General features: G+C 43.3%; 1 protein-coding gene across 8 annotated transcripts in view; it reads left to right on the forward strand.

Annotated features, from left to right (window-relative positions):
* SLC35F3 (solute carrier family 35 member F3) overlaps positions 1-15,894 on the forward strand; it is a 292,476-nt gene that overhangs the window by 161,352 nt on the left and 115,230 nt on the right. The window contains exon 1 of one of the 8 annotated variants that reach the window (XM_073338115.1): positions 8,380-8,600. The exons of 5 other annotated variants lie outside the window; for them this stretch is intronic. Coding sequence is in view for 1 of the 3 variants with exons in the window: in XM_073338109.1 (XP_073194210.1) it covers positions 8,927-9,002 (76 nt within the window). In the remaining 2 variants the exon portion in view is untranslated. Of the gene's footprint in view, positions 1-8,379; positions 8,601-8,770; positions 9,003-15,894 lie in introns of those variants that run through there. 2 more of the 8 variants (XM_073338109.1, XM_073338113.1) reach the window with 2 other exon arrangements.

The raw sequence follows: 15,894 nt of genomic DNA on the forward strand, positions 1-15,894 counted from the left end.
GTTAAATAGCAGGACAGTTAGTGAAATAGCAAGGAGGCAACATAATGTCTCAAGATAGGTAACCTCCTAATTAACGTGACAGGGGGTCATTAAGAAACAATTCTAAGCTATTAATATGCTAAGATGCTTCTTGGCCCCAGCCACAATTACACAGCTGTTTTGCCAAGGCTGAGAACAGAGATCAAAATGGTTAATTGACTTGCTAGAGAGAAGGGGAGACAGCTGTCGGGGGGCTGTTTGTGAGACCCATACTGACACAGAGATAGGCCCTGCGAAGGAGGGTCTGAAGCACTTGGGCCTTCCTAAGGCTTACCACCCTGTGAAAGCGTAGGAAGATAAACAGACATGCATATAAACTGTTTTGTTGTTTTAAAATTGTTCCCCTTGGCTTTTCTATGTTCTTATTGTTAAAATTAAACAATGCTTTTTAAGGAAGTTATCTGGTTGCTGTATTAACTACTGGTCAGTGCTCCCAAAGGGAATACTGGCAGGTACTGAGGCCAGCTTGACCTGCTGAGAAATCATGGCTGGTCCACATGGGGAGAATCATGGGATTCCACTGAGACAGTGGCTTCAGAGAACTGTATTGCATTTGTGAATTTTTTTGAATCCAGCATAGGCCAGAACAGACCAAATGATCTGTGTAAAATGGGTTGATGGTCTCTGTGCATGCCTCTCGGCTGTCCACCTTCTAAAAAGCACCTTCACAGTTACTGTGGTGCTAATGGTTAGTCTTGTTGGCAGACTCAGCAGAAAGGACAGGGACTGAATGAGTTTAGAGTCTGAACCTTCCTTTTCACCCAAAGAGATGTTTTTTCTGCCTAATTAGATCTGAAGCACGTTGACAGAGCAATGTAGTGAAGCACATATCACTGTTGCCTGTGCTTTGTATACATATAGTGCTCCTGTCTTCAAATATGTTATCTTTTCATGAACACTACATTCCTTTTAATAAAAGTCAAAATAGCTGGTGGTAAGATATTTCCCATTGGCAAGTTGAAATAAAACATAGATGTTGCTTGTCTACACCATAAAACAATACTTTAAAATGAAGCTTACATAGTCTAAAGCTAAAGGTCCGAGACTTAAACAAGCTTTTTATTTTATTGGTGTGACAAAATGAGGGAGAGGCAACCAGGGTTAATTGAAATGCAGCATTCTCAAGCCAGAAAAGTGGGTGACTGTCGCAGAATTTGTTTGAGAGAGAAAGTTATGACTTCAGAAAAGATTTGAAAGTAAAGTGCACCACCCTGATGATCTTTCTTTACTGCTCAAAAAAGCAATAAACATTAAAGTTAATTGAAAAAAACCACAAGCAAAATATTCCCACCAGGGCTTTATATCCATGTCTAGGAACTGTAGGTAATAGGTTATATATATATAGCCTCTCGTTTTTATTAACACCTTAAACTGGGTTATACCATTCCATTGGTGAGAGAATCTGAAAAACACTGGGGATAGGAATTATTAATCAAACTCTTCCAAGTTCATACAGGCTGGCAAACAGCTGGAACCAGATTTCATTCAGCTGCCATGACTTCCTTTTTCATCCAATATCCAGTTCTGTGGACACCAGTGAAATGACAGAAGACACATAACTAACAAAATGCTTGATGGATGTTGGGAAGGCAAAGATCAGAAAGACATTGGCATTACAGTAAGGCAAATACTGCAAAATAAAACTAAAACTGAGTATAAAACTTCTTACTGAATTTGCATTGACTAGACTCATACTTCTTTTGTCTTAGATTCCTGTGAATATGAAAGACTCGCAAATTACGTTGCTGGTGAGTTTTCACCAGCACAGCAAATTTTAAGTGAATTTTGCAGCAAATTTGCAGAACAAACTTCATATTCAAAATTACCAGCATTTGCACAAGAAACAGGCTTCTAGCAGGTAGTAGGTGTATGTAGTTAAAAATAAAACATACCAAATAACCACACACACAAAAAAGCTTGAATTCTAAATACAACCAACTGCTCACAAACAAACTACAGACTGAGAATTATCTGAAGAGATCATTGAGCAAACAACTTCAATAAACTTGAAACTGTAATCTGTTCAAAGACAATTTGTGGACAAAAAAAGATATTTACCCTTCTTGCAGAGGTGTTGTGAAAATGAATTAATGGTTTGTAAAGTGCCTTTAGAACCTCAGATAAATTCACTGTAGAAGAGCAAAATATTCCTACTGAGAGCACCATGCAAGGTTAGAATTGCCTCTTTTGATGCAATTTCTTTCAGTGTGTGGAAACCAACCAGGTTCCAGGATAAACTTGCCCAGTGATAGAAAATGGACCCATAGTTCTCAACATACTTTAAATCTCTATATATCTGTGAGCTCTAAAATCAAGAAAACTGAAGAGAAAGAGTTGTCTGATCCAAACAGTAAGGACTGAAATATGAAAGCAACGCTTTTTCATTTGGACCATGTTAGACTGTTCTGTCTTAGAGCTCACCAGGCCAATGCTCTCCCGGACAATCACTTTGAAAAGGAGCCTAACATTTTCTTTGACCGGGCTCATCCCAATGACCCTTGCTGCAGAGACATAGGACATATGAACCAAAATCGTTATGCTTCATTAATCTACAACCCATCAGATGAGATCTTTCCAAAATAACTCTCTGGCTGTGGCCTTCAGAGACAATTGACCTCTGAATATAAAAGAACATGTAGTATTTGACATGTCTGCAGGCATATGGGGTATTTTTCCAACATTTGTTAGAGTTCTCCACACATTCCTTTAAAAGGCTAGTGTTTGTATATTATACCCTGGGATGTTTATGGAATATTGATAGCTGATTTTGTTTGCAATGTACAGTCATTTTGTTTTGCCCAAATTTTGAGAGGTGCTGATTACCATCAACTCCAGTTGCAGGCACCTCTCATAATTAGACCCTTTGAACCTGATCCTTCATGGTGCAAAGCCCAGATCCTCAAAGATATTTAGGACCCTGTACGCAAAGGTAGGTGCCGAAGTGCCGTCAGGTCCCAGTCAAGTGAGTGGGAATAAAAGGTACTCAGCATTTTCCAGGTCACGCTCACCACCAGGCAGGATCAGGTCCTTTGACAGTAGTTATACATACTTATATGAAAGAACCTACTGTAGTTCCATATTCACCAGTTAGAGCCTATCCTCCTTACATAAAGTCCTTTTGATACCAGTGGGACTTCCACATGCACACTGAGGGGTAAATCTGCCATATGTTGTTAGTAAGTGTATTAAAAACTTTTTTGAAAAAATATTGGAAAAAGTTAATGCATATGAGGGACCTCCAATTATCAGTCATCATCTTTTTTCCCCTTTAATTGTGTGTGTGTGGTGAAGTTAGTGCTCAGTTTTATACACAGCTGTGGTCAAAAAAGCAGATGAGTTATTAGTCTGTGTTAAGAAAGGGATAGAGATGTTCCTGCAGATATTATAATGCCATTATATAAATCAGTTGTGCAGCCTGATCTTGAATAATATGCCTAAGACTATGTCTACACTTGTACTTTTGTCGGTATAACTTACGGTGCTTAGGGGTGTGAAAAAACACACGTCTGAGCGACATAAGTTACACTGACAGAAGAGCCGGTGTGGGCAGCGCTGTCTCAGCGGGAGACACTCTCCCACCGACCTAGCTACGCTACACCACTTGTTGGGGGTGGTTTAATTATGTTGACGGGAGAGCCTTTTGGCATAGAGTGGCTAAACAAGAAATCTTACAGCGGCGCAGCTACATCGGTCTAGTTGTGCCACTGTAAGCTCTCTAGTGTAGACACGGCCTACGTCTGGTCACATCATCTCAGAAAGGGCATACCAGGAGTAGAATGGTGCAGAAAAGAGCAATCAAAGTTCTTGGAGATAAGGGGAATACTTCCGCATGAGGAGGGAATAAAAATATCGGGCCTGTTTAGTTTAGAGAGGAGATAAGATGGGAATAATATGGGTAAATAAAATAATTAGCAGTTTAGAGAAGATAAATAAGGTGCTACTACTTACTTTTTCTCATAGAACAAGGGAACGGCCAATGAATTTAAAAAGCAACAAATTTAAAACTAATAAAAATAGCTTTTTAACACAACCCATAATTAACCAGTGGAACTCACTACCACCAGATATCACTGAAGCCAAGAGATTAGTAAGATCAAAAATATTTCACCAGCTGCCTGGGCATGTTATTGCAAAGTTATGGATCAATTTTATCTATTTCAATATTTATATAACTCCGTTTTACACTTTCTTCTGAAGCATCTAGGGTTGGTCACTGTCAGAGACAGGGTGTTGGACTCAGTGAACCATTGGTCTGATCTAGCATGGTGATTCCTATGAATGGTGCTAGCTTGACAACCCAGGAGCCTGAAGTCCTCTAGCTATGGAATAGATACAGCACAGGCAGTGCAAGCTTCCCCACACTGCCCTGCCAATATGCCTCAGCTCTGACTTTAGGGATGAAGGTAATTTGTTCTCTACGACTATTCCTTTGTGGGACCCACAAGTCTCCACAGTGTTTCTACAGTCCACCTTCTCTCAGGCAGCAGGTGACTTCACCTACTTTCCCCTTAGGCACTGAGAAGGATGGTCTGGAAACAGGGCCAATCAGAGTGGGGGCCAGGAGGGCCATTTGGCCTTGGTCTCAAGATCAAAGGGGGCCTGAAATTTAGACACTTGTTAATTTTTTGGCATTTGATAAGTTTCACAACTTGTTTTTATGCACATCCCTATCGGACCAAAATGTGACACGCACTCTCAGCTTAGAGCTGCAAATTTAAGCAAATAAGAGATGTGATTTGGTAAAATACATAATTTTTTTGTTTACTGATATAGATTTTTGTCATATTAAAGAGTTTAAAATGTTCATAAATATTAATAAAAATATAATGGTTCTGATAGCACAAGATTAGACCGTGATAAACATGTCCTCTCAGATCAGCTGATTATATAAACAAACCACTACTAGTGGCTGGTGCTGGATCAAGTGCATACTGAAAGGTGGAGAATTATTACATTTTTGTGTCTTTATAGTTTTACATCTAGTTGACTAAGGAATTATTTATGTTGAGAATTCCTCATTATTATCTTCATATGGTAGCTAAAAGAGGTGACTGGTTGGTTGGTTGAGCCCTAACTTGGTAGCTTGGTCATCATCATAGGTTTTTGTAGTCTATAGGCCCAGATTCAAGGTGAAAATTTGTGAGGACAATCTTATACAGTGAGTTTCGTGAAGACACTTGTTTGAATTTTTTGGACATTATCCCTCTGTCTGTATCTGTGTCTGTGTTTACTATATATATGTCATCCCTTTGTCTTCAGCTTAGCCTGTTATATTATACCTTGTGTGCTTGAGTTTTGATTCACTGATAAGGATAATAACCTGTCTGACTGTGTCATCTTGTGTTCTTAATTAGTATTCCTTCATTTTAAGTCTTTTCAGCATTTGTGTACCATTCAGCATTTGTGTACATGTTTACAGGAGAAGATTTCAAGTGTAGATAAGCTACTTATTTACAGCAGAATTCTCATGCTTTCCCTCCTTGTCTGCTGACAAAAACTCTTCCAAATGGTGAGACCTGCAAAAGAGACTGGTTATGCTGGAGTACGGAAAAACAATCTCTGTACTGTTTACCCTGCTTCATTTTGAACAAAAGTGCTGCAAATGCATCAGTTCTCTCTGATCAATCAGGATGGAGCATCAACAGACGTTGGAGAAAGTTGAAAGATCGAATACCATCATATGAAAGTTCAGCGTCACCCAAAGAAAACTATGTTGCATGGAAATCAGCCAGTAGGGCAGCATCAGCTGAAAGTTCAGGTGAGAATATACCCCCCTCTCTACAGTAACTAATAACTGGAAAAAATGTCTTGAGCTCATCCTGAATGTCATCCTTTTTCTTTCTCAGCGGCAATTGGCTTTCTTTAGTTCCAGTCAACGTCTTGGTGATCGTGCAAATGGAAACTTTCTATGTATAGTTGAGCTCCTCAGCAAATATGACCCACTTTTATCAGAGCATGTTAAACGTATTTGAGAATCGCAAGAGAATCAAAAGTACATGCAAGTCCATTATCTCTCCACATACATACAAAATGAGTTTATTGAGCTATATGGGTCATTCGTACAAACAACAATTCTTGATGAGATTTGAAATGCCAAGTATTTTTCAGTCATCATTGATGGCACTCCAGATTGTTCTCACAAGGAACAGACTACTATGGTTATTCAATATGTTCAGATTGTAGACAGCTCAATATTTTCAACTGAAGAAAGGTTTATTTTGTTCGATAATTTCAAGAGAAAAACTGGAAAAGAAATTGCTGCTTGAAATTGAAATTGCTACTAGTAATTCTAGCACGTTTTAAGTTAGATTTTTCAAGTCTGCATTGGCCAAGCCTATGACAGTGGATCTAATATGGCTGGGAAGTACAAAGGTATACAAGCAGTTCTGCTTGAGGATAATTCAAACTGTATTTTCTCCAGCTGTGGAAACCACACACTAAACCTTATAGGTGTTGACTGTGCTAAATCATGCAAGGAGGCAATTACTTACCTTGGAACTGTTCAGCAAATGTACAAGCTCTTTGGTAGCAGTCCACAAAGGTGGGAAATTCTGAAGCAATAACTTCCTGTTTCACTGCATGGGATGTCCAAAACTAGATGGTCTGCACAGATTGATGGTGTTCAACCAGTTGCACAGCATTTGAATTCAGTGAATAAGGCTTTAAATGAGCTTGAATCTCTCAATCTCACTGCACAGGCTCAAACTGAACTTCAGTCTATTCAGAAGCCCATGTCCAAATTTGAATGCATTTTGATGTCATCATTGTGGATGAAGCTACTTACAATGATGCACCCAACTAATCTGGTAATTGAAGCACGCAGTGCTACACTTGATATTGAGAGGGATAACATTGAAGTCTTAGCAATGACATTCAACAGATTCGTCAACAATGGGATGTGATCCTGACTGAGTCCAAATTAGTAGCACAGAATATCGGCCTTTCATCCAAGTTCTCCACCAATCGCAACTTACCTACTGAATCCGATGCTGAGCAGCATTATAGGGTCAATGTCTTCCCTGTCATCATTGACTCTATTCAGTCAGGTCTTACACATCGATTTGAGTCTCTGTGACTAATATTTACCCTTTTGGGGTTTCTTTGGCAGTTCAACAGACTGAGTAATGAAGATCTACTTTCTGCAGCTGAACAATTTCAGCAACAGTAAGAAAAATCTCAAACAGAAATCTCAAACAATCTCAGTGATGAGGTCATCTTCTTCAAACGAACATATTCCACAAACTTTAAATTGGATTGCAAGCCAAAGGAATTGCTTCAAGAAATACTTGAACTTGGACACCCTGGGATGTTTCCTAATATCACAATTGTATTGCGTATTTTTGTCAGTTTGTCTGCATCAGTGGCTTCAGGTGAATGCACCTTCAACGTGTTGAAGCAGGTAAAGAACTATCACCATTCAACTATGAGACAAAAGCGTTTGAAGGGGCTCGCTATGCTTAATATCAACTGTGACATTGCATGAAAGCTAGATTTTTCCTCAATAATTAGTACATTTGCACAGAAAAAGCCTAGAAAAGAATTTGTTAAATAAAAAAATATTCAAATTATGTGTCTCTCTTTTTTTGGTGCCTTATTTTGTTTTCATGTGTTGTCATTTTTTATTTTTATTATGGCTAGGGGCCTCAAAAGCTGGAAGTGGCCCAGGCCTCTCTGGACCTCTGAGAGGGCCTGTCTGGAAAAACTGAGTTGGGAGGGGAGGGATGGTGGATTTCTATTCCAGGAAGAATAATAGGATTTAGATGCTGGCTCTCATCTCAGTGAGAACCCTATAACAGTTTCCTCCAAGACTGGTTTAAAAATGAGCCCAAAGATGACACCATCCCCCAGAAGCCTGGGGGTTGGCATCAAATATGCAGTCACTCTAATTTTATATGTGCTAAAATAAAATAGCCCCCTAAACAATTGGCACGAAAATGGTTGGCAGCAACTGCAGAGGCATCATGCACTTGTTCTTGGAAGGGTCTCAGCACCCAGGTGCTGAGACCCTGGCAGAGGCCTGAAGGGAAGCTATCCATACACTTGTGGAAGTGTCAGTCTCTGGAGAATCAGTTTCACACGCTCTACAGCTACTAAAGAGAAAAAGTGTAACAGGTGCTAGTGGGTGCAGTGTTTCTGTGGGCAGAGTCGTGTGTGTGTGTGTGTGTGTGTGTGTCCGTGTGTGTCCTCTTCACGTCTTGGTCCTGCACGTGTGTGTCTGTGTCTGCCTCTCCATGTATTGGTCCTGCCCGTTCGCATGAGCTGTCACAAAGTCTGCGGGGGGGAGGGGAGAGGGAGGGGGGAAATAAGAGCCTTCCCTTCCACTCCAAAGGGGACAGAATCACTTGCTCGTCCATGGAAAGCCTGCAATGGCCCGGGGGGCTCCCATAGCGCTGGGCGAGTGAAACGCCTAAGAAGTGTCCAAAGAAAGCCCGCAAACCCCCGCGCCTCACTCAGTGGACCTCCCCGCACGGGCACAGGGCCGATCCACCCAGCATCTGGGCGCTAAGGGGGGCTGTGGTGGCGGGTCCCTCAGCCGGCCCGCTTCCTTGCGGAACGGAAAGGTGAGTGAGCGAGCCAGGGCAGCTCCCCTTCTGCCCAAGCCGGCGGGAGCGCGGCGGGAGCGAGGGAGGGAGGGAGGGGGGGGATTTGCACGTGACGTTTTGTTTGCAGCAAGCCTCAAAGTAGAGGGGAGAGCGCGGGGTAAGGGAGGCAGCGGCGAGCCCGAGGACGGGGCGCTGCTGCGGCAGAGGGACGCGCAGGGGTCGGGAGAGCCCGCCGAGCAGGCAGCGCGGGCTGGAGGAGGCAGGGGGAGCAGCGGGCGCTGCTGCAGCCGGCCCCAGGATGTAGGCGAGCAGCTGGAGAGCTCCTGCTGGCAGAAGGGCTCACCATGAAGAAACACTCAGCCAGGGTCGCCCCGCTCAGCGCGTGCAACAGCCCGGTCCTTACCCTCACCAAAGTGGAAGGTAAATCCGGCGGCAGCGGAGGCGGGGGCCGGAGGGGCGAGAGCTGGGGGACCCTGCCGGTCAGTCCGCGGCTGTGCGGCGCTGGACGTGCCGCGGCGGGCGCTCAGCGCCCCTTGCCCGAGCGGGAGAAGGCGGCTGCCCGGCGCTGCGGGTTCCCGTGGGTGGGAGAGGGGCTGCGGGGCGGGGTGGCTCTGCTGCTGGGCGCGCCCTGCGGGAGGGCGAGGGGCAGGCGGGCTCGCTGCAGCCGCGCGGCGGGTGGAGGGGGGCCTATGCTGACGGGACCCGCCGACTTACATTGAAGGATTTCGGCAATGCAGACGTCGCCGTCCAGTGTGCTGAACGTCACCTCCCTCCTGCGGGGAGCAAGCCCTCCTCCTGCGGGGGCCGGGGCCAAGTTAGCGCTAAGTTTTCCCAAGCGGGGAACAGGCGGGGGAGGGGCTGTGCATAGAAGGAGGGGCTGGTTTGGGAAAGGACACGCTGCCCTCAAAGGAAATGTAGAAACGCTCATTGCCCACATCGCCTGCCTGCTGCGGGGCTGCGACTCCGCTTTCCTGCAGGCGGTGGGTCTGGTTGGAGGCTACGTTGTGTTGCATTGCTGCGATATTCCCGCGGCTGTACCAGAGCCTCCTCCAGCCAGCACTCCCCTGCCCCCTTCTTCTGAAGCCTTGGAGAGCAGGAAGCAGACTCTGCCTTCAGCTGCGCTGGCACAGAGCTAAAGCTGACCGAGCCCAAACCCTTAACGCGCATTGGGCAGACTCCCCCTCAGACACACCACCGCCATCCTCGGTGCTGGAATTAGGGGTGCTGGGGTGCTGCAGCACCACCTGGCTTCAAGTGGTTTCCATCATATCCAGGATTTACACCTAGGTTCAGTGGATCTCAGCACCCCCAGTGCAAACACTGTTCCAGCACCCCTGACCATCATCACACTGACTGACTGTGCATTGGTCACAGGACACCCCTGTGAGGCAGGGCAGTGCTCTTATCCCATTTGACAGATGGGGAGAGACTAAGGGACTTCCCCAAGGTCACACAGGAAGGCAGTGGCAGGGCCAGGACTTAAACCCCAGTTTTTCAAGTCCCAGGCTCACACCCTAACCACTGGACTTTCCACTTAGTTGGTAATTGGTCAGAATCTGTCAACACTAGCATGTGGATGGAACGGAACCATTGGAAGTTTTTCAGGTTGAGCTTTTTAATGGTTTCAATTGAGCTGGTCGAGCTGGTGTGCTCTGCTGGCCTGAAACAGTAAGCACATTGGCTCCATATGGACTGAAACTAGAGGTGCAGGGGTGCTGCTGCACCCCCTGGCTTGAAGTGGTTTCCGTCATGTACAGGGTTTACAGCTCCGTTCAATGGCTCTCAGCACTGCTGATTGTCTCTGAGGTTAGCAGAAGTGCAGAGAGGTGTCAAGAGGCCATTTGCAACCAGGAGAGGGAAACCTGCAGTCATGCAGATACCAGGCTATGGGTGTTGTGGTCTAGAGTGGTCTATAGTGAAGCAGCAGTTTAAGAGGAAAGCAACCAGGGAAACCTGAAGAGGTTATGCTCCAGGTGAAATGACCCTGGAGTGTGGCATGGCATGTGCGAGGGCTAAGAATGAGGCGCCATGGTCTGGAATGCAGTAGGCATCAGAGGAATGGGGATAAGTGGGTCAGGTGCTGGAGCACAGGAAGGAAGCTGAGTGAGAGTAGTATGGGGAAGATGTGCAAAAAGAAAACAAAGAGATGGTAGGGGGCAGGGAAGGAAAAGGGTCAATGGAGGGAAAAAGAGGATCCTAGAGGGAGCAGGTCAGTCACTGTTGGAAAGGACAAAGAAGAAGTGGAAGCAATATAGACAATATGGCACTGGGAGAAAGTGGCTGGGAGGAAAGGAAGAGAAAGGCACTGGGAGAGGAGTAATGAGAAAGCCCCATCAGAGAAAGGAGGGAGAGAGAAAAAAGGAAATAGGGATTGAGATTCGGAGGCACTCAAACGAGGAAAAAGACAGAGGGCTCCTGGGAGAAGAAATAAAAATGGGGAGCTTCAGTGAAGTGGGGAGGAAAAGCAAAATAAGAAGAGAAGAAGTATTGAAAGAGGAAAAACAGAGGGGAGAGGAGAGAAAATGGTAGAAATACAGATAGAGAGAAAGAGGGGGAAATGAAGAAATGGACTGAGAACAAAAAAGGAATAGGTAAATGGAAGGCAAAAAAGAAAAACCAAGACCATACAACATTAAGGCTGACGATTCTGTTTATTCAGAATACATGTTGCTCTATTTCCCAGGCAGTAATCCTCCTGGGGACAGTGTGTAGCCAATCTCCTGGCCAGTTCTTGATGGAAGAGTTTTTCAACTGATTGCTCTTTCCTTGAGCTGTAAATTGAATCCTTTCAAGCCTGTCCCTGTCAGCTCTGTGTACCAACTTTCAGAGACCATATTACTAGCTGCCAAGAACTTAGCTGACCTCGTTGGCTTTTTCCAGCTTTAGTTCCTATGTGCCTGATTCTGCTTCCGTTGAAGCAATGGAAAGGCAAAATTTAAAATACTTAAATGATTTAGGATACGGCCCAGAGATTTATGGAAACATCTGGAGTTACTCTTGCCATTTATAAAAAGAAAAGGAGTACTTGTGGTACCTTAGAGACTAACCAATTTATCTGAGCATAAGCTGTAGCTCACGAAAGCTTATGCTCAAATAAATTGGTTAGTCTCTAAGGTGCCACAAGTACTCCTTTTCTTTTTGCGAATACAGACTAACACGGCTGTTACTCTGAATTTTGCCATTTATGTCTTTTTCATGAGATAGACCAACTCTGTGTGAGACCTTCTCTTACCAAATTAATCAACAGGGCAGTTCTTGGGATGGTTACCAATGACACAGAGCCTCTTTTCTTGCAAACTGTGGGCTTACAGTGCTCATGAAAAAGACAGAACACAGTTCTAGACATAAATGAACTGAAGTATATTGCAGGCAAACTTCAATACCCGGCCCTGCTGCTGCACCTTTGCAAAGGTGTGCCACACCTTCGTTTTTCTAGCCAATCTCCCCTTAGCACAGGCTGAGAGCCCTGAAGTTTGACAAGCTGTGTAGTGGAATCAAGGCTGATTCTGAAATAGCAACACACAAAAAAGTTTGTCCCTGATTCAGCTAGCAGGAGTCATTACCCTGTTCTGGCCCAGCACCAAAGCTACTTGGAGGAATTGGAACTGGTAGAGCCTGAGGGAATGTGCCTTTCGCTAGTCATCCAAGTGGAGCCTTTCATTGATATGCATTACTGTAATGCCTTTCAGCATTCCCTCCCTCTCTGTCTGTACAGTTGCTACTTTGCTTTAAAAGGGAGATAAGGACTTTATGCTCTTTCAGAAGCGTGACTGCCATTTCAAATTGTCCCAGAGATTGAATCATCACTATGCACCGAGCCTGCTGTACCAGCGCTTTGAAAGACAATCACTTCATATACGTATCATTCAAAGAAGCATTAACCATACGCCTTACTCCTGTGTCTGATGCTGCACCTGTTTATTTTTTGTATAGCTACTGCCAAGCATAGGCTCAGTGTCCACTGCTTATGTGTATCCATCTTTCTGTTTTTTATAGGCAATTTCTGTAATGCAGTGGCCATCTTAATGCTATGCTTTGTCTCTCTAGCCAGTGGGCTAGCTTCACCTCCGCTGATACATGGAGGTGCAATTTATTCTGTCTGTATGGTCTGTATTCACCCCCAGGGAAGGGCAGCTAGTGTTTCCTCCTACCCTCCATCTTGGGGTCTTCCAGAGAAGGACATCTTTGACAAAAGCTCCAGGACAGCCTCCCTGTGCACTATCACTATCAGTACATCCTACAGCTGTCCTAGCCATGCCTCTCTCCCCCTCCTTGACTGATACCACCCAATTCCAAGCTCTGGGCCCATACTGGAGGAGAAATGGTATCTTCTTTCTGCTACTGCAACCGCCATGTCTAGCTGTGCACAAGGATATACACTGGCTTAAGTCAGCATAGATTCAGGAATTATTCTGGCCCATTGTTATCTCTGTTTATTTTGTCCTTGATAATTGTCTGGTTATATCGGATTTTGGACCTGGTGTTCATCTCATGTCAAGTAAATTAGGACTCCAGTGAAGTCAGTGGAGTTCTTTCAGTGTAAAGGAGTTCAGAATCAAGCCCTTTTCCTCTAAAGTTTAACTTTCCTTTGGAAATTTCCCAAGAAATAGATATGAAAAGTTATAATTTTTTCACCTATTAAATCATTTGACAGTTTTATTGCATCTCTAAACTGAGAGCTGTGAATCATTATATTTGCAGTACATAATATAACCTTGGACTTTTCAGGACTTTATCAGATATATGTGTATGTGGGCAGAGAGAGAAAGAGAGAGGGAAAAGGACTAACTAAAAAGCATTGTGCAGAAAAGTATAAATATATGGAGCTACTCAGAATCACATCCGCTGAGGATTTTGTCCTTTATTTACCTCAGTTAGGGATGGCAGCATCTCAGTCACACACACCCACAGTCACATCCTTGCACACTTTCTATGTTACATAATTATACCTCATTTAGTTCTTTCTAATTACATTTATTATAATCATTCAAACTTTTACATTCTTATTCATTAACAGTAAAACATTGTTTTACTTTTGCTGGAAGCTTAGCTGAAGCTATGGAAATGCAACTAGTGATGTTCAGAAGGTGCTTACATCACAAGTTATATCTCTCTTCTATAAATTGTTGCATATGCCTGTCTCTGTTTAGATAAGTTAAGGCCAAATTCTGCCCTGTGCAAATGTGGAGTAACTCTATTGGCATTACTGAAATTATTCAGGATTTCCACAAGCATAATCAAGGCCAGAATTTGGACTTTAATGTGTTATACATTTTCAAGTTAAATTAATTCACCACAAATGCAAAAACATGGTAATCACTGTAATAATGATACTTCCATAGCATCTGTTATTTAAAGATTTCAAAGCACCTTAAAACCATTAATCCTTGCAAAAGCCCTTTCAGGTAGGTAACTCTTATTCCCATTTTGCAGATGGGGCAACTGAGGCATTGCAAAATTAAAACCAACTTGCCTAAATTCACAACAGCACATCTGTCACATGGACAAGAATAAAACTTAAATTCTGCAACTACCAACTCCCTATCCTTTCTCTCGAAAGGATGCTTTGGGATGCAATAAGACTCTTTCCACTGATATCAGTGTGCATGGGCCAAACCTTAATTTAGTGACTGTCTTGATTTTCATAACAAACTTCCTTTTTCAGGGAGTTACCTCAACTGTTGCACAAATATACTTGAGGCTAAATACTGTAGGACTGGCAATGCTCTACGGGACTGGTCTAAAGCTCATACAAAGATTTTCCCAGACTTCCATTGACTTCATTGGGCTTTGGATCAGGCCTCATAAGAACTCAACCACAGAATTAATATTTTTAAAAGCTTTCAAACATATGACATAAAGGTGTGAAAAAGAGAGAAATGCATGGCGCTCATTTTAAATACTTTTCTTGTGCTCCTGTACTTTAGAAAACATATAGCAACAGATGGGCCAGTAGTAGATGCCTCTGGTTTTGTATGTTTGTCAAGGTCTATGCTTTCAGAATTGGGAATATACCATGTGCATAGAAGCCAATCCTGAATTCCATGGGCATCCATAATTTCCATTCACTTCACAAGGAATACATGATTGGGTGTACAGTGAATAACTTGCAACATGTCTGCTTTAGTTCTCACCAATTTTTTGCTCAGAAGAAGGCTCCATTTTGAAACTTCAATGGTTTCTCTGATGTGGTGTTTGTGATCAAAACTGAAACTGCCAAACTCATTCACACATGTCACTGACTGATGGTAACAACTTTCAGAAACTGGGACTGGATTCAAACCAGTAACCTATCGGTGAAACTGGATGGGGTAGAGAGCCTGAGGCTCCCAATCCCCCCAGAGTGTTCCTTCTTAATACCACAATATCTTTGGGCAGGTGATCACGACCCTGTTGCAGTGGAGTGATCCGTTTCTGCGCTACACAGTACCTGCCACCTTTCCCAAGTGACACAACACTTCCATAGTCCTTAAAGACAGGTTTCAGAGTAACAGCCGTGTTAGTCTGTATTTGCAAAAAGAAAAGGAGTACTTGTGGCACCTTAGAGACTAACCAATTTATTTGAGCATAAGCTTTCGTGAGCTACAGCTCACTTCATCGGATGCAGTTTCCACAGTATGCATCCGATGAAGTGAGCTGTAGCTCATGAAAGCTTATGCTCAAATAAATTGGTTAGTCTCTAAGGTGCTACAAGTCCTCCTTTTCTTATAGTTCTTAAACAGACTCAAAACAAACCTCTCTACTTGCCATAGGCTCATGCCTTGGAAATTCGATTTTGATCATGTTTTACTGGTTTTTATGACTGTGTCCTACCTAAATGGTCTTAAGGGAATAAACCCTAAGTTATAGGCCTAGTGAGGACCAATTACATATAATGTATCTGCTATGAATAGCATGTAAATGAAATATAAATGGGACCATTTCTATGCTATGGGCAGATAGATACACAGAAATCTCTTACTACACTGTTGGGTAATGCTAAAGTGGAAACTTTATTGCATTATGAAGCTGGAGGATAATAGTTATTGAATATTATTTCATGGTTTGTCACTTTTAAAGGCAAATGAATGTGTGAATACATAAGCAGTTTGAACAAAAAGTGTTTTAATTTAGATTAATAGATTTATAGGGTTTAAGGCCAGAAAGGACCATTAGATCATCTAGTCTGGCCTCCTGTCTATCACAGGCTATTAAATTTCACCCAGTCACATCCTGATTCAGCTTGGGTATCTTCTAGAAGGCTGGTGCCTCTCAACCTTTCCAGACTACTGTACGCCTTTCAGGAGTCTGATTTGACTGGTGTATCCCCAAG

This window comes from Lepidochelys kempii, chromosome 3 (assembly GCF_965140265.1).
Source record: "Lepidochelys kempii isolate rLepKem1 chromosome 3, rLepKem1.hap2, whole genome shotgun sequence".
Taxonomy (NCBI): Eukaryota; Metazoa; Chordata; order Testudines; family Cheloniidae; genus Lepidochelys; species Lepidochelys kempii.